At 36.8% G+C, this 19795-nt stretch overlaps 1 protein-coding gene across 1 annotated transcript; it reads right to left on the bottom strand.

Moving 5' to 3' along the window:
• Positions 1-5555: 5555 nt before the first annotated feature.
• On the bottom strand, positions 5556-7646 carry LOC149184947 (bidirectional sugar transporter SWEET1-like). Its single transcript, XM_089419024.1, has 6 exons — positions 7509-7646; positions 7382-7418; positions 7068-7287; positions 6816-6974; positions 6538-6657; positions 5556-6053 (listed from the first exon to the last, which is right to left on the bottom strand). Exons 1-6 carry the CDS (start codon positions 7540-7542, stop codon positions 5778-5780), a joined length of 846 nt encoding a protein of 281 aa, XP_089275150.1. The 5' UTR covers positions 7543-7646; the 3' UTR covers positions 5556-5777.
• Positions 7647-19795: the final 12149 nt, after the last annotated feature.

The raw sequence follows: 19795 nt of genomic DNA, 5'->3' as shown, positions 1-19795 counted from the left end.
TACTCACAAAGGTTCAGAGATACATCTGAAACAAGTACAACAGACATTAGAACAGTCTGCCATGGACACACAAGTTGTGCGAGACCTGCTGGATGGACTTCACGGAAAGATTGACGCACCAACAGAGTGACCAGGATGAGTCAAGAAGATTGTGTTGGGGCCCTGTTGGGCATGGGATCCCCCACAGTAGGTTTTGGGGCTTAAAGCCTGAGTTTTGGTCAATTATAATATAAGACTCTGCAAAGTGTGGGCGCGGAGCGCAAAAGTCTAGGATGAGTCATAGGGTTGTCCGTCCTAAGAATTGTAAAAAATGTAAAGTTGTGTCGGCCTACCCATGGTCCACGGACCATGGGAGTTTATAAATAAAGAGAGGCTCTAAGTGTAAATATAGTTTTATGGCAAGCAAGTAATAGATAGATGCGAAGGCATGGTTAGAGCATAAAGGGAAAGTTGAAGCGTATTGGGTCGTAGCAGTAGGAAGAGGCTCTGCAGCTGAGTGCGCAAAGGCCTAGTAGAGTCCACAACAGAGTGTGTAGACCCCTATAGCTAAGTGCGCAGGGTGTAGTTGGGTCTGTAATTGAATTGAACATGAAAAATATTATTAATAAAGATAAGCTTGATTCATAGTACTTTCCATCTATTCGTGGATATATATTTTGATGTTATGGATTATTGTTATCTGGTTATTTATATGTCTGCACTTGATAAACACTGGTATGAATCCTTATGTATGACAACATTCTAATTAATTAGAAATTAGAACTTAATTAAGGAAGACTTGCGTAACTAACACGGGTCGTGCTACGACTAGAGCTGGGTGAAGGTAGTAACACAGGAAGCAACGTGCTTGCTGGTGAGCGTAGTCCAATAAGCATGGAGGTTTGATTGCATCCGTATCGCCACCTACTAGACATCCCCAGGGTGCTGAAACTTTGTTCTAGAACCCTCCCATACTACTTCAAGTGAGACCTCAGTCCGCGCTCCATAGACTGTTGCAGAAAGGGCTAGTGGTACAGGGATTTGCTTGGCTAAAATCACATCTGAACCTAGGTCAAGCCCCACATCGCCAACACTATCTTATTTCCATTATGTTTGTAAGCATAGTTCAATATTCTTCTATTAATGAAATGAAGGTTTTTTCTATTGCATCTCTGTGTTTATGATTATATGTTTAAGTTTTTGCGTTCACATTTAAGTTTAGATCAATTATTCTTAAATTATTCACAGTGTGGAACCACACCATATGGATACCTTAAGAGATTCCTTTTTGACCATGGAAACAATTCTGGTCCTTCCATACTTATGGGAGATAATACCCTTATCAAAGTACGTGGAAAAAGAAGAGTAGATAGGGAGAATGGTTTCTTTGATGACCTATTTAATCCATAATCATACTATGAGTCTACCAGACAATGAATTTTTGTAGAGGAAAGCCAATAGAATTTACACCTGAGACTGTTAGCATTTGTAAGATGACAAATGGCTCTATAGTTATTCTAGGTAAAGTAGACCTTTCCGCAAGGTTGTATTCCTTTTCAAATTTTGCTTCCGAATCTTCTTCAATTATGTTAGTAACATATGAAAACAAAGAGAGTCCATTGGGACACAGAATTTTTCGACACTTGAATTACAAGTACCTACAACAAATTAATAGAGAAGGAATGGTGACAAGGATGCCCAACATTCAATCTTTTGAAGGATTTTTCCATGGCTATATTATGGGAAAACATCTAGAGTATATTTGAAGAAAGGAAATGCAAGAAGGCCATCATCAACCCTCAATCTCATGCAAAATGATATCACTAGATATTTTCCCAAACCATCTATGACAAAAGATGAGGTATTCTCTTACATTCATAGACAGCTAGTAACGTTAAATTTGGGTCTATTTTATTAAATCCAAGTTAGAGGTCTTTGAATTTTTCAAGGACATTAAACCACATGTAGAAAAAATAGGAAAGGCATCAAAATGTTGCACATAGAGAATAGGGGGGAGTATGTGAACAAAGGCATGGAAAGGCTTTGTTCAGATGGAGTTATCTAGTTACAACACCTAGTGTCATACAATCAATATGATGTCGCAGAAAGGAAGAATAGGAGACTAAAATAAATGACCAACTGCATGATGCATGCAAACTCATTACCTTCAAAGTTGTGGTCTGAAATAATCAACTATGTTTCTTACATCTAGAACAAAGTACCACATGAATCCATGAAACACCGAACTCCTTATGAGTCATGCTGCACTAAGAGATCGAAAGTAACCTATCTCCATATCCTTGGATCATGAGAATGGGATTAAATATCATTGGATAGGTGAAACTATTTAGAGCCACAGAGTAAGGAGTGCATGTTCGTTGGATATTCAGAAGGAGTCAAAAGGTGTAGGTTGTTAGATATGTCCACAAAAAACTATAAAGTTTGAAGAAGATCCTCTACATGCAACTCCATAGGAACCTGCTCCATAACCTCCACCACTTCCATATGACAGTATTCAAGATTATGATTCTTCTTACACTTGAAATGAAAATTCCAAACCTATTGAGCAAGTAGTAGAAGATTCAAATTCACCACCACCATTGACATAGAACCGGTGCATCACAGTAATTTGTTAAATTATCTTTCCAAAATGTATTAAGTGGAAGAAATTCAGCATGCACTTATAGAAACGGAACCATGCATGCCACTATATTATTATGTGATATTGTATTCTGATCCTCAATTTTATGAAGAGGATAAAAGAAATCCCAACTTGGAAGCAACAATGAATGAGGAATACAATTTGTTCATTTTAAACCACAAATTGGATTTTGTTCTATTTCTAGCAAGTCCAAAGCTTGATCATTGTGAATGGATCTAAGAACGAGAATACTAGAAAATTATTGGGAATTAGGATATACCAAGGGAGGTGGGGGCATGAATCAATATTTTACAAATTTTACACTCCTTTAACAAATCATTCAATCTAATAAAATTGGCAAATAGCAAGACCTTATTCACATGACAAATGTACATAGTGATTTTACTTGGAAACGAATCCTAGATAAAAACACAAAGCTTATTTTTATTATGATGTAAATTAGAAGCCCCAGCTTTGATTACATCAATGTTTATAAGGACCTACTGACAAGAGGGACTAACCCCTTTAGATCTACAGGCACCACTTGTACCACTTGCTTTCATACCATTTGTACTACTGGTATAAAAATTTAATTTGGTACCACTTGTATCACCTGTATGATACCCAATATAAATATTTGGAGTGAGAAAACAATTGTTATCTTGATGTTCTCTAAAGTAATTATTGTATGGAATACAATGGCCATATGAGCGAGAACAGTATGCTTCCATTAATATGGAATCACTGTGCACAACTGCCTCTATGACTGTACACAATTTAGTTTAAAATTTATTCCAAAAGACACCTTTTACAATTTTTATATCTCTATATATACCACTTTTATCAGTGGGGAAAACTTTCTAATAAGCCCTCTTCACATTAATTGGACTCATACAACTCCATAAGACTTATTTAATAATGATGAATTGCAGTACATTACAAGAATGATATTTTATCCACCTTGAAGATCAAAGGTGTTAGAACCCAAACAAAGATTCACACATATCTTCTATTAGGAAATTTTGTGCTCACTAACCTCCAATGGAATAATAATTGAAGAAACATTTAAAAATGAACAAAGAAGACATAGTTATACACCAAACAAAAGTCACACTATATTTTATTAATCAATCAATAGTTACATATATCGAAATAGATCACTGATCGGAATTACTAAAAATAGCTAACCTAAAAACTCACAACAATTAACAATGTGTAACACACATGTAATACCCATGGAAGTATTACTTCCAAGTCCTTCCCTTAATGTTTACATGTCAAATATTAAAATCACAAATTAAAATAGCAATATTGATCTTTGTTTTGTTGATCTTCATTAACACCTACACCCACACTAGAGTCTCACATACTACCGTCTCTCTCCACCAAAACTTCAAGCATATCACTTGACTAATTTAACTGCTTGTGACCATCATTGACATACTTGTACGACCATTGACTACACAGAAAAATAGAAAATAGTTTGTTATTGAATCACTGTATGGAGTTACTTCTATCTATCAAAATGCACTGAATTGCAATTTTGATAGTTATATAATTAAATGGTTTGGGTAGTGTGTATATTGAGAAGTCAATCATACAACTTGACTATTTTTAACATATACACAAAGATAATTACAAATTTTATAGTTATATAGTTAAATGGTTTGGGTATTGTGTATATTGAGAAGTCAATCATACAACTTCACTATTTTTAACATACACACAAAGAAAAATGATAATTGTTGATCCTGAAGCATTGAAGAACAATTTGACCACCCACATATAATAGAATATAAACATAACCAAATTAGTGATATGTGTTAGAAATTCTACAGTTTCAACAGCGATTCTGCATGCGGAAAGAACTGAAAAGAATCATTTTAAACTTAATGCCCAGGGATACGAATTACCTCCAGTCATAAAGAATCGTTTTAAACTTAATGCCCAGGGATACGAATTACCTCCAGTCATTAGTGTAACTCTTGATGCAACTTGTTTCTGAAAGACCAGGCTCCAGCTATCCAAACAAAAGGATAAGAATGCAGAAAATCTGAAGGCACTTCCAAGCTCTGCTATCTCAGCTAGATGGTGTGAAAAACTGAAGGGGATTGAGAGGAGAGCTTGGGGACCAAACAGATGAGTTTATAGCTAAGCTTCCATCAAGCTTTTAATAGCTATGTGTTAGATGTTCGAATCAAAGTAATGGACCACTTTAGTAGCTCCCAATAATAAATTTAGTAATTGTAGTTGATTTTCTTAACTTAAGGAAACTACTGCAGTTGGTTTCCATAAGTTAAGGAAAGACTACAATTTAAGTCTAAATTAATGGAGCTTAACAATATGTTTTATTGGAACAAAATAACATAACCACTAACTATGTTACTTTATTCAATAATAACTTTCATTTCATCATTACACACTTCAATAATAATAATAACATATTGCAATATAGGAAAACTGGAACCCACATGACAAAGTTTTATGAGGATTTCATACAACTTCATATACATACACGAGATCCCACTCAAAATGTAAGATCTCAACACTTCAAAATAATATAATAACGATGATGTTTCCTATTTATCTCTGGATATCACATCTGATCTGGTATGGATTCAACAATTCCACTCATGGATTCGTGACTAGTGGCAACTTCACTATATCCACATCAAATCACAATAAGGCAATGATTGCTTCTTCAATTAAACAGTAGAACAACGCATGCACACAAAAATCTAACACATGAAAAATAGACAATCACCTCTCCTGCACTATCTCATATATAATGATTTAAACTCGTAGAATTTGCATAATTATAGCCTCTCATGGTTGAACTAACTCTGATATCAATTTAGAAAAACTACCAAAAACAAACATGGTTACACACCAAAGACAAATAACACTATACTTTATTGGTTTATTGATAAAACCATAGTTGGTTTATTGATAAAACCATAGTTACATAAATAAAAATAGATGACAGAGTAAATCCAATAAAAGCTCTCAACCATTAACAACCAACTCGTAATACACACCGATGTTATACACATCTATAACATAGATGTAAAAATTATTTCACAACAAATTATGTTGTTCAACATCAGTTCTTATTACTGCACTTTAATTTCCATTCCATTCGCCTCATTGCTTAGTACTACACTTCAATTTCCATTACATTCACGTTTAATGTCCATTCCATAGTGTAGGCTTTTGCCTGCCCATAAAATCCCTTTTCCACTTCGCTCATTTGATCAACGCGGCCTTGTTCCTTTTCCACTTGGCTCATTTGATAAACGTCCTGTACCTTTGCCTCCTTTTCTGGAGGAGGAGACGATGTAGCACTGTCGTTGTTCGTATTCTTCCAGTCTTTGTAAATAACATACAGAATCAACTGCAATGCTCCGAGGGCACTTCCAGACCCATTTGGTACCTGTGGATCCATAAAACCATTGAAAAATTTAACATCTCCATCTCATAAATACAGCGCTAACATAGAGTTACACTAGAACAGAGTTACCCAAATTCGGGTTTTATAAGGATTTTAGGTTGCAACGGTAAAGATTGCAGGTAAAGGCATATAATAGAGTACTGAACGTGTAATGCTTAAAAATATTTACTTTATTCTTTGTTACTTGTAGATTTTAAAGGATAATACACTGAATTAAAAATATTATATCTACAGTTTTGATTTCGATCATGCTATGCAGTCATGGTTAATGATGTTCTCGGACAAGTAATTTGAATACTCACCTATTTTATTTTGTTATAAAATTTTACTTTTGTAAAAGATCTTTATGATGAAGGTTATTCAATCATGAAACAGAAAATTGTTTATCTAAGATACCCAAAAGGTGAATGTTTATAATTGTCGTGCAAATATATTTATCATCTATTATAAGTATTGTTAAACCTACATAAACGAATGGATCGTTTCCCAAGAGGCCGAATATGAACCAGGAGGTGCCGCATAGGAAGACAAAGAGAGACAGGAAGAACGGCATATACTTTACGCTCTTCGTCTTAATCACCAACCTCTGCACATCATCGAAATCGCGCTTCAGGTCACTTCACATATCATACTAAGGCATAAATGTAAATTGTTGAAAAAAACCGCATTCTGTTGACCGTTATGCTGACTTAAACAATGCTCACTGAAAATTGGTTTTCCTAAAGAGGAAGTAGAGAGATTTACCATTACTGACAGAGGAGACCCGTACATGCAAATGGAGAAGATGGCGCAAACGAAGCCGCAAAATAACCTCCTAACTTTTCCGTCCATTGCCAAGAGCGATACCAGGACGACCATTGCAAAAAAACTGAGAACAGCTACCAGAAGGCCAAATATCTTCACCTGTTTCATCCACCGTCATTCAAATGGGCTCACCCTCCTCAAATGGGGATCACCCTGCTCAGAAACAAATTTATTAATCAATACTATACTTACCCTGTATTTCTTGTCGCGAATATAGCAGATGAACACAACTGCGTAGAAGAATTCTATGACGGCCCCAGTTCCGTTAACCGTGCTCATTAGAAGGTTATTGGATGATACAAACGGCATGCCATACCATGCAGAAAGCAAGCAATTCAAAAGCGTGGAAACATACGGAAATCCAGAGAACTGTTCTGTCGATTTGTTTTTAATAATCTTCCAGAAAGTAATTCTGCGAAGTACCAATAGGATCATAAACAATTAGGAATTATATATGCATCAATATGTTTCCTCATTAAATGACTACATAAGTTGGGAAAACTCACAAAGGAACTAAGAAGAGTATCAGGGCAGTGATGTTGCCTGTCATGAAAGAACAAATGAAACATTAAGAAACCGGAAACAAGCTTCTTGCAACCAAGAAATTAAAGTGGATAGAGCGTGTAGACGCACCGAAGATCCCGAAAAGGAAATGTATATCAAACATTTTACTATCGTCGGTCCGATCGGCGCTTGTACAAGTGTTTAGATTCCGTAATCACTTTGCTAACGGAGTGGAAGCAGATCATCGATGGGCAGATGCTTATGTCAAGCATGAACAACACCAGGTTATTTATAGATCTTGGAGTAGTAGGATATATGCAGTGTTAAAATATGAGTTCCTGAGGCATCATGATTCATGCAACATATATTGTCCGCCGTCACTTGCCATCACCTATGATGCATTTACTTGCGATCGAAATTTACCGACGTTGGCTTTTCATGCGTGAGGCAGCATTGGAATTTCACATTCACCGGCACGTAATTTTGATTCCATAAGTTCACATCAAGTTGTCACCACATGTGTTGACTTTTTTTTAACACAATTTTTTAACACTCTCTGCACACTAAAATTAAAATTAATTTTAGTGATGATGTCAGGCTGGATACTCTTCTGATATCTAATTGACCTCAGTTTGCGTAGTATTCGGATATCTCTGTGGGTTATGCTAGTTTAATAGAATATTTTCATAATCAAATGGTTGGTTTCATATTGGCAAGCTTGTTTCGTTTTCAGATACTTGCAAGTTATGTTTTTCGATTCAATTAGTTATAGTTTTGGCAGAAGGGTTATAAGATACTTATATTACAAACTTAATATCTTTAATTATTTTATAATACGAAAAATAAATATTTTAAATAGACATTAATTAAGGTCAGCTTGCTTTGCTTTCGGATGCCTCTATGGGTTATGTTAATGTAGCTGAATATTCTCATAATTCAATGGTTCAATTTTAGTAAGGTTGTTTCGTTTTCAGATTCCTTGCGAGTAATGTTTTTATTTTTTAATTGAATTAGTTAGATTTTTGACAAAAGGGTTATAAGATATTTATATTATAAGTTAATACTTTATTACTATTTTGTAATAAGAAAAATAGAATTTAATTGATTTCACTTTGTTTTCTTGTTCGATGTATGTGAATTGTGTTATCTTAATTAAATATTTTAATGATTTCATGGTTTAATTTAGGGGTTTTTATGTTGCGTTTTCAGATAGCTTTGTGTTATAAATTTGTTTAGTTAAATTATATATGAATATTAGAAAATAGAAGTTAATTGATGTCACTTTGCTTTCTTACTGATATTTGTGAATTGCGTTATCTTAATTAACTAGCATTTGCACCTTATGTTGCAAAGGAAACGCCGTAAGGCAAAGAGTGGGGAAGAATTTCTAACATATTGTCTTGGAAAATTTTACAGTTGCTTCTCATTCCAAAATTTCAATAATATTTGAATTACATGAAAGTATTTTTCTATTCGAGTAACACCATGGGTTAATTATTTCGTTGTCTCCATAGCTGAAGATACCTTGGTATTTTTTTGTTTGTTTTAATATATTTATTAATTTGTGGTGGATATGAAATGGGTATATACTATATAGTATTGGGATATCTATGGTTTTTCATGTTTTGTAAAAGAAATTGTTTCATTTGAAGTTGTTTGTGAAGTATCCGTTACAATTCCTCTATTAAATAAATTATATTATTATAGTACGTAGGTTGTCTGGCCAGTTGAATGAAGATGACATCTCCAAATAAAATTTATGCAGCTCTGTGAAGTTCTATGCCGAAATGTGCCAACTAAAAAGATTCATTATTTTATCAATAAAAAAAGATAATTCATTATTTTATTGTGTAAATGCCATAATTTCCGTTAAAAATGGGACAATCATCCACTGAAAAACTGGGAATTATAAGCCTCTGTTCAATTCTATTTTTTGGGAGCTCCAGAAAGTGGCGGCGTTGCTGCAATTGTATGTAGAATAGATGCAATATTTTCTTATTCAAAGGTTGAAACAACCCTTTTTTCACAGAAAGTAGAGTAGATCTATGGACAGTATTGTAATTGGTGTACACTTGGCTAAAGTATATATTGGGATGGATTTTCGAAGACGCATCTAGCACATTTTTTACTGTACTAGGGAATTTCATTAATAATATAAATATGCACAAAAATATTTACAGAGACCTCGGCAGAATACGTTAGTTTGAGACTTTTAGGACAGTTTGATCGAACAATGTTAGGTTGAGAGACTTTGAGGACATTTTTTATAATTCAACGTTCATGTAAACCTAGAAAATGGCTTTCAAAAGAGCAAATGCTTAAGTTGCGATCAATTTTGCATTTTAGAGAAAACAATTGTATATACCTGTGTTGTATTTGTAACATATTTTTTGAGCAGTAATGGTTATGCTTTGCATTAGGAGAGGGTTGTAGTTGAACTGGTCAGTGGTGTAATACAAACACGGACCTCAGCCTTCACATAAAATAGTCATAGCCAGTTTCAAGCTATTCTGCTCTGGTCGATTCTACATATCAAGCAGGTATACTGCCCGAGGCGACAAAAAAATTACACTACAATGTGGATAAAATATTTGAAGAAAATAAAAAACATTGTACTGGAGGGCTACTATGATGCTGAATTTCAGTATGACCATGGAGCTTATGAACCATATAAAAACAGGGGATATGAGTGTGGTGGTCGAAAGCAGTCTAATGCTTTTGATGACAGGGTTCTGGAGAGACCGATTGTGCAAGAAAGGAGGTCCTTGTCTAGTGAAGATGATCCTGAACGGAACAATATGGAGGATCTCCACCACCGGATTTCAAAACATAGGAGGGTTGGTGAGGCTAAAGTAGTGGATAGCCCCTCAAAGAGACAACATGTGGATAGTCAACATGGTGAATTTCACCGTGGCTCTAGGCAACAAGATGATGACCGTAGCTAGCAAGATATATATAGGGACCAATTAAGGCAAGGTATGAATCACAGTAGTAGGCGATTGCAGGGTAGGATTCAAGTAGAGGCTAATGGCTTCAAAAGGGAGCCATCTGACAATATAGAAGTTGATCAAGAAGGCAAGTTAGAGAGGGTTTGGTCGAGAAGCTCACCAAGCAGACGGGGCTTAAATGACCATTTCAGAAGCAAGTATCATGAAAAGGAGAGGGGCAGAATGCCTACAGATGGTTCTATATCATCAGAATCCAGGGTACCTAGAGGTCAAACTTTTAGGAACACTGAAATAGTTATAGATGCCATAAATTTTGGTGGGCCTAAGACTCTTGCACAAATCAAACAAGAAAAGAATCGTGAGAGCAGTGAAGAACCTTCTACTGCACAATCAACAGAGCATGGATCCTCACAGAATCCCTCTATGAAGAGTCCAGACAAACACAGACAAAATCTTCCTTGGGAAGGAAGGAAGATGAGATTGGGCAAGGTAATTAGTGATTCAAGTGGGGAACAAGACTTTCAGGATCCAAAGCCATTAAGTGATATTCTGAAGAAACAACAGAAATTGACTCAAGAAAATAGTGACAATGAAGGAAATATACCTACAGAAGCGCAAGGTCAGGCCATTCAGAGTTTCAATTTGAGCAAGGGAAATGATGGCTTGCCACCACCTGAAAAAGATGTTGAAGAGGGAGAACTTCCAGCTGGTGACAGTTATACATCTGAACTGCCCAATTTTACTCTTGGGGTGGATGACACTGAGGCATCCAATGACGTGGATACTATTGTAGAAGACAAACCATCAACCTTTTCAAATGGAGCAAAGCCTGTTGTAGTGGATGACTAGGAAGATGCAGTAATGAATGATGCTTCTCATAGCAAACAGTGGTGGAAAGCTCTGATAAAACCTTTGAACCGAAAATTAGTGAGCGAGAACCTGAGATTGGGTGAATTAAACAAAGCGTAAAAGGTCGAAATGACGAACTTAACGAAGAATAAACTAGGCAGATCGCAAGTGTAGAAGGAATACCTAGCTGGTTCATGGGGGAACAGTTTCCAGATTTTTCTCTGACGCCAAAGAAGAGTTGCGCGCTGCAGCCCTAGCTTGCATACCTCCAAAGGAAACATCCCCGAACAATAACTCTGAAGACAGAGAGGCCATTGGGTTGGGAGACAAAAGGACAGTGTGAGGATCAACGATCAAACTTCGTTCAATCGTCCAACACCACAAATCCACGGTCAACAATAAGACACATTTTGCATTTTAGAGAAAAAAATTGTATATACCTGTGTTGTATTTGTAACATATTTTTTGAGCAGTAATGATTATGCTTTGCATTAGGAGAGGGTTGTAGTTGAACTGGTCAGTGGTGTAACACAAACACGGACCTCAGCCTTCACATAAAATAGTCATAGCCAGTTTCAAGCTATTCTGCTCTGGTCGATTCTACATATCAAGCAGGTATACTGCCCGAGGCGACAAAAAAATTACACTACAATGTGGATTAAATATTTGAAGAAAATAAAAAACATTGTACTGGAGGGCTACTATGATGTTGAATTTCAGTATGACCATGGAGCTTATGAACCATATAAAAACAGGGGATATGAGTGTGGTGGCCGAAAGCAGTCTAATGCTTTTGATGACAGGGTTCTGGAGAGACCGATTGTGCAAGAAAGGAGGTCCTTGTCTAGTGAATATGATCCTGAACGGAACAATATGGAGCAACATGAATAACTACTTGTTATGAAACCAGCTCACAAAAAGATAGAAAAGAGAGATCCACGCCTTAGAATTCAGCCTCTTCGAGGGGGCAACCTCCTTTACATTACATAAATGAACAATTCTTGGATGATACAAATGAAAATACCTCCTTTCTATATATAGGAGTCTAAGTGGTCCAATACAATCAAAGCCTACATAACAATAATATTGTAGGGCACAACAATAACAATAGTGGGCTTCTATGTGGCACAATAGTAACAATATGGGCACTACATGGGTACATCAATATAAATAAGGGGTATAACTACAATAGTAATGGGGTAATCACTAGTATTATAGGGACCCAACATGCCCCTCTCCTTCAAAAAAGTGTTGTCCTCAACGCTTGAGTAGTTCAGGATACTTCTGCATAAAATTCTCATCCTCCCATGTGGAATCTTCAGCGGATAAGTTCTTCCACTTGATAAGGTACTCTGAAATTGATCGATTTCGTAGCTGTCGAGTTCTTGTTTCAATAACTGCTTCCGGTTCCAATATAATTTTTCCTTCTTCGTCAAGTTCTGGCAATATTGTTTGAACTGGGAGCTTGTCGCCTATAACCTTCTTTAAGCATGAAACATGGAAAACTGGGTGCAATCGAGAAGCTGCAGGAAGCTCCAATTTGTATGCCATAGTACCAATCTTTTGCAACACCTTGTACGGACCATAATACTTTGGTGATAATTTATTATCCTTCTTAGCTTGCTTGAGGGACATTTGCTTATATGGTTGTAGCCGTAGGAATACCCAATCACCTACATCAAAACTTCTTTCACTGCGATGTTGATCTGCCTGTTGTTTCATTCTATTCTGTGCCAACACAAGGTTATCCTTTAAGAGTTGGAGGACTTGTTGTTGATGTTCGATGTGATGTTCCACTGCCTGAACCTTAGAATTTTCTCTTAAATATGATGTGATGGATGGTGGTTGATACCCATAAAGTGCCATAAATGGGGTCATTTTTGTTGCTGTATGAAAGGAAGTGTTATACCACCATTCAGCCAGAGGCAACCATTTGACCCATTGTGTCTGTTTATCAGATACAAAGCAACGAAGATATCCTTCCAAACATTTGTTTACTATCTCAGTTTTCCCATCAGATTGAGGATGATAAGATGAGCTATGAGCTAACTGAGTACCAAGACAAGAAAATAATTCTGTCCAAAAATTTCCAGTGAAAATGGGATCTCTGTCACTTACAATAATCTTTGGGTTTCCATGTAGCTTTTGAATTGTTTCCATAAATGCAGTAGAAACTGTACTGGCTTTAAATGGATGTGATAATGCACAAAAGTGTGCATACTTGGTAAGTCTGTCAACTACCACCATGATGACACTCTTTCCCTCAGACTTGGGTAAACCTGTGATAAAATCCATTGAAACCTCCTCCCAACGTTGGCTTGGAATGGATAAAGGTTGTAATAGACCCGGTGTCTTAATTGTTTCAACTTTATTTTGCTGGCAAACCAAACATTCTGCCACAAACTTTTGAATATCTGATTTAAGGCCATCCCAAAAAAATTCCTTCTTAACCCTGTGGTAAGTTTTTAAAAATCCTGAGTGCCCTCCTAAGGGAGAAGTGTGCAATTCCATAAGAATCTTTTGTTTTAGCTGGGAATTCTTACAGAGGTATAAGCGATCTTTGTACCATAACGAATCATTTTTCCAGCTAAATGTATCAGACGTACTGGAATCTTGTTGTAGCTTTCGAATAAGTGCCCACACTTCTTCGTCATTCTTCCATTCCTCCCTTGCTTCATTTATCCAATCTGGTTGGATAATAGAAATAGCGCACAACAATGCTTCCACATCCTCATCCTTTCTTGAGAGTGCATCTGCCACCACATTTTGCTTCCCCTTTTTGTAGATGATTTCAAAGTCATAACCCAACATCTTTGTGACCCACTTTTGTTGCTCTTCAGAGGATAATCTTTGTTCTAAAAAGTATTTAAGGCTATCATGATCTGTTTTTACCTTGAAGTGTCTTCCCATTAGGTAGGGTCGCCATTTCTTAAGTGCATGGAGTATTGCCAACATTTCCTTCTCATAAATAGCTTTTCTTAAAAACTTTCCCTTGATTGGACGACTTTCAAAAGCAATGGGTCTTTCATCTTGCATTAGAACAACACCAATTCCATTTCCTGAAGCATCACATTCCACAATAAAGGTTTTTGTGAAGTCCGGTGTAGCTAAGACCGGTGCTTGGCACATTGCCTCTTTAAGATGTTCAAAGGCCTTTGTTGCTTCCGGAGTCCATGAAAATGCATCTTTCTTCAATAATGTTGTTAGAGGTGCTGCTATTCTCCCATAATTCTTAACAAACTTGCGATAATACCCTGTCAACCCAAGAAATCCTCGCAGATGCTTTATGGATGTGGGGATTTTCCATTCCTTAATGGCTTTAATTTTGCTAGGGTCTACCTTAACTCCTTCATGAGATACAATATGACCCAAATATTCCACCTCCTGGACTCCAAAGAAACATTTGGATCTTTTTGCATATAATTGTTTCTCCTCCAATAGTTGTAGCACCCTGTCAACATGTTCAACATGATCCTTCCAAGACTTGCTGTAGATTAGTATATCATCAAAAAATACTAACACAAATTTTCTAAGGAATGGTTTGAAAATTGAATTCATCAAACCTTGAAATGTTGAAGGTGCATTGGTAAGGCCAAAAGGCATGACCAAAAATTCATAATGACCCTCATGAGTTCTAAATGCCGTTTTCGGAATGTCTTCAATCTTCATTCTGATTTGATGATATCCTGAACGAAGATCCAACTTGGTGAAGTAAATTGATCCATGCAATTCATCCAGTAATTCATCAATGACAGGAATGGGGAACTTATCTTTAATAGTGAGCTTGTTGAGCTCCCTATAATCCGGACACATGCGCCATGATCCATCCTTCTTGTGCACCAATACTACTGGAGCAGAGAAAGAACTTTGACTCGGTTGAATTATACCAGCCTCTAGCATTTCTGCAACCATACGTTCAATTTCACTTTTTTGGACATAGGGATATCTGTACGGCCTGATGTTTGGAGGAACACTTCCTGGAATCAGATGAATAGCATGATCATGATCACGCATAGGTGGGAGACCTTTGGGAGTCTCAAATACCTTGGAATGATTGTCCAGGACTTTTTGGAGATCTGGAGAAATAGATGATTCCAATGTGGAAACATCTAGCGAACATAATTGTGCAATTACACCCTTTGCTCCTTTTTTAGAAGCTTTGTCATACCATTAGAGCTGATTATCTTTCCTGGTTTCCCTGCAATACCCCTTAATTCAACTTCCTTTCCTTCCACAGAAAATTTCATGAAAAGTTCTTGAAAATTAAAAGCTATTGTACCCAAGGATTGTAGCCATTGGACTCCTAGTACAACATCAGCACCTCCCATTGGAATGGAAAGCATTGGGCTAGTCAATACATATTCTCCCATGGATAGCTTGATATTATGGCACTTTCCAGAGCAATTTATTGTTCCTCCATTTGCAATCATCACTTGACACTCTGGTGCTGGATATAGGAAGCAATTCAATTCTTTTGCTACCCTACAATGAATAAAATTGTGGGTGCTTCCTGAATCAATCAACACTATTACCTTTTTCTTCTTGATTTGTCCTTCTATCTTGATGGTTTGAGGAGTGGTAATTCCCGCCAATGCATTACAAGATATGGTCGGATTTATTTGTTCTTCATCTAGGCTTTGTTCCTGGAATATATCCTCTTCTTTTGACCTTTCTTGCTCCTTTTCTTCTTCCTCTTCACAATCTATGTAGAATAATTTCTTCTCAGCACACTTATGACCTTTTGTGTATTTGCTATCACAATTGTAACAAAGCCCTTTTGCTCTTTTTTCTTCCAATTGTTGTGGTGTCAACCTTGTAGGTTGTGGAAGACTATGGGCAACAACACTTCCATCTTTATAGTTGTGAATGGTATGCTTCCTAGTTGCCATAATTTTGCTTTCCATTTTTCTTGCTAACCTGAATGCCTTCTCTAATGAATCAGGTTCCCAAAGGCGCACATCATGTTGGATATTATCCTTTAAAGACCCTATGAACACATCAATCCTATGCTCCTCTGGAATATCTTTTATCCTTATGTTCAATTTTTGGAACTCCTCAATGTGCTCCATTATTGAACCCTTTTGTTTGAGACTTATCAATTGGCTAAAAAAAGTGTTGCTTTTTGTATCCTCATAATGTGCTATCAATTCTTCCGTAAAAATTGCCCAAGTGATAAATTGTTTACGAGAACAAAGCCATTGATACCATACAAACTGATTTGGTTCCAAATATAAATTTGCCATACGTACCTTTTGTGTGTTTTGCACATTATTGAGATCGAAGAATTGCTCCATCTGTAATATCCATGTGGCGGGATCCTTGCCATCAAACTTCCTCATATCGATTTTTGGAACATGGTGAGTCTTCGATCCAACATTAGAGTCTATGGAATCATGATTAACATTTCTTTTGTTCTCATCATGAGTTTCCTTTACTACCTTTTCACCATTAGTGACCCTTTCTTGTAGCAACTTCTTCAATTCATCCATCTTATCATCCATGCCATCAATTTTAGCGTCCATGCCATCAATTTTAGCGTCAATCTTAGCTTCCATGCCATCCATCTTAGCTTCCATTCCCTTTATCTTAGATTCCACGCCATTTACCTTAGATTCCACGCCACTTATCTTAGCTTCTGTTAGCTTTTGTGAGCGTGACATTTGTTGCACTTGTTCTTGTAATTTTGATATATCATGTAGCATTTCTTCCTCTTCTTCATGAGTCATGCTAGAGCTTTCAGGTTCCTTACTAGGTGTTTGCATTTTCTTTCCTCGGGGCATCAGTTACCGATAATAAAGTTTTACTATGCCCTTTGAATTCCGTTGAAGCAAGCTTACACAAAAATAAAAATAAAAACTACACACCTTTTTTCACTTTATAGAAGCCTGATATTGAATCTGATGTATCTCTGTAATTTCGGATCATCCAATTCTGAAATTGCTACCTGTAGTAGCCTTCTGCGTCCTCTTTCCAATGCCACAAGTCTGAGCCAAATTGGATTCTCCAAGGAAGAGTTATGTGAAATCTCCCACAGTGACTTGCGTTTAGACTGGTTCAGTAGAGCGAACTTGTACGACGTGCCATGAGTCACTGTTTCAACCTTTGAATCTGAAACACACACACAAGAAACTAAAGTCTGTCCTCTTTCTGTACCTTTTTACGAAATTTCAATCCGATCCTCAGAGAGAGAGTTATGACGATTTTCCCCAGGTCACCTGTTTTGAATGTAATTCAAGAGTCTGCAAAAAGGCCAACTTCCTCAGATCATATCTCCGAAAATATCACGCGAAAAGCTCTGAAATTCGGACCCAAGGTTCAGCGCCAATTCTTCTCAAATGGGTTTTTTTTGCGACTTCTGAAACGTCACAGAAACAAAGTTATAGTGAAAATGCCACAATGACCTGTTTGGAGCAGCGAAACCCTAGAATCCAAAGCTCTGATACCAAATGTTATGAAACCAGCTCACAAAAAGATAGAAAAGAGAGATCCACGCCTTAGAATTCAGCCTCTTCGAGGGGGAAACCTCCTTTACATTACATAAATGAACAATTCTTGGATGATACAAATGAAAATACCTCCTTTCTATATATAGGAGTCTAAATGGTCCCAATACAATCAAAGCCTACATAACAATAATATTGTAGGGCACAACAATAACAATAGTGGGCTTCTATGTGGCACAATAGTAACAATATGGGCACTATATGGGTACATCAATATAAATAAGGGGTATAACTACAATAGTAATGGGGTAATCACTAGTATTATAGGGACCCAACACTACTACAAATCCTGGGTTGTTCCTGATTCCTACGCTGCCCCTAATAATCCCAGCAGTTCCGCTTTGAACAAGGATGCAGTGGAACCCGAGATCCCTGATGTCACCTGCGGTTTCCTTGAGGATAGAAATGCCAGTAGCAACCGTGATCCCTGCGCTGACAACGTTAGCTCATTAATTAAAAACGCAAACGCAGGTTCAGAAGGTATTAGTTCAGAAGGTCCGGAACAGGATATTAATACAGGTATATCAATAAACAGCCGGAGGAATGTAGATGGTCCCTGCGCTGACAGCGTTATTAAAGACAACGTTAGCTCATTTAGTAAAAACATTAACGCAGGTTCAGAAGTTAACACAGGTTCAGAAGGTGAACAATATATTAACGCAGGTCCGGAGCATAATATTAACGCAGGTTCAGAAGCTAATGAGGTGGAGCATTATAATAACGGTGGTAATGCTGAATCCTACGCTGTCCGGGGTTCGATTGTTAAGAAAATAATAAACAACGACGATAATATGAGGGATAGACGGGGTAATACAGCTATTAACAATGTAATACGCAGCAAGATCCCCAATATCCCCAGCACATTAATTAAACACAGTAATTTGGCAGGCAGTACAGACAGTAACGTGGGTAATATAGATGTAATAAGGGTCAACGCGGATATTTCAAACAGTAACATGGGTAATGCAGATATAATAAGGGTCAATAACGAGGTTTATAATAGCAGTGGTAATGATAAAAGGATTAAGAATTATAATATTCATAAAAACAAAGGCCGCTTAGAGGGTAAAAAATTCGATGCAGAAAATAATTCAAACCATGGGATGAGTAATAATCATGATGCTTCCAAGAATAATGACAACATTAATAGGGTTGTGATTGGGGACCCCTCTGTTCAGAATTCGCAGGATAAAAGGGTTGTGAATCTCTCATCTATAATACTCAATCCTGAAGAAACTAAAATATTGAGCAAGGGTTTGGGATTTGCAGTGTCACCAAAGAACATTCCTTTTGAAAGCATCATTTGCAACATTGAAAATGGGACACAAGGTCTTTCATCAAACAACAGGGAAATATTAAGACAGGAATGTTCCTTAGCCTTGTTGAAATCTAAACGCCCAAAGAGTAACCTTAATAAAGAAGGACGAGAGGCTCTGAAGTCTCTCCGTAATAATGATAAAATAGTGGTTCTAAAAGCTGATAAAGGTGGAGCAACCGTTGTGTTAAACAAGGAAGACTACATTCACAAAATGAATGAGCATTTGAGTTGTGGAAGTTATAGAAAGGTCAATTCTAACCCGATTCCCAAGGTAATGAGGCAGGTCAAGAAAGCCATCATGGAAACCAACCTGGATGACAAAATAAAAAAGAGGTTGATTCCCACCTGTGAGGTTATTCCTAGAATCTATGGATTACCAAAAATCCATAAAGAAGGGGTCCCTCTTAGACCAATTGTTAACACTATTGGTTCCCCTACATATGAATTAGCTAAGTATGTAGCCAAGATCCTAAAACCTCTGGTTGGTAACACAGACTCCTTCATAAAAGACTCAACAGATTTTGTTAAACTTATTAAGGATAAAAAGGTGGATAAAGATGATATTCTAGTAAGCTTTGATGTCGTATCATTGTTTACAAAGATTCCCCTTGATGAAGCTGTGCATGTTATAAAGATGGCCACCGATCCTCAAATAGAAAAACTTGCGGAAATCTGTTTACGGTCCACTTTTTTCAGTTTTCAAGATCACTATTATGAACAAATTTCAGGAGTTGCCATGGGTTCCCCACTCTCACCTATTGTCGCTAACCTATACATGGAGTACTTTGAGAGAAAAGC

Source organism: Pinus tabuliformis, chromosome 3_2 (assembly GCF_031772625.1).
Source record: "Pinus tabuliformis cultivar Carrire ecotype Pingquan chromosome 3_2, CPIR1, whole genome shotgun sequence".
Taxonomy (NCBI): Eukaryota; Viridiplantae; Streptophyta; class Pinopsida; order Pinales; family Pinaceae; genus Pinus; species Pinus tabuliformis.
Note: the sequence above shows the minus strand (reverse complement) of the source record. Positions and strands in the feature narration are given on the sequence as shown.

What these genes read in the sequence shown, in the direction of transcription:
- LOC149184947 (XM_089419024.1), bottom strand. Translation starts at nt 7,542, where the DNA reads ATGTTTGATATACATTTCCTTTTCGGGATCTTCG. An exon ending in TTTCCTTTTCGGGATCTTCG is followed by an intron (nt 7,419 to 7,508) that starts GTGCGTCTACAC and finishes CTTTCATGACAG; the next exon opens with GCAACATCACTGCCCTGATA. An exon ending in TTCGCGACAAGAAATACAGG is followed by an intron (nt 6,975 to 7,067) that starts GTAAGTATAGTA and finishes TGGATGAAACAG; the next exon opens with GTGAAGATATTTGGCCTTCT.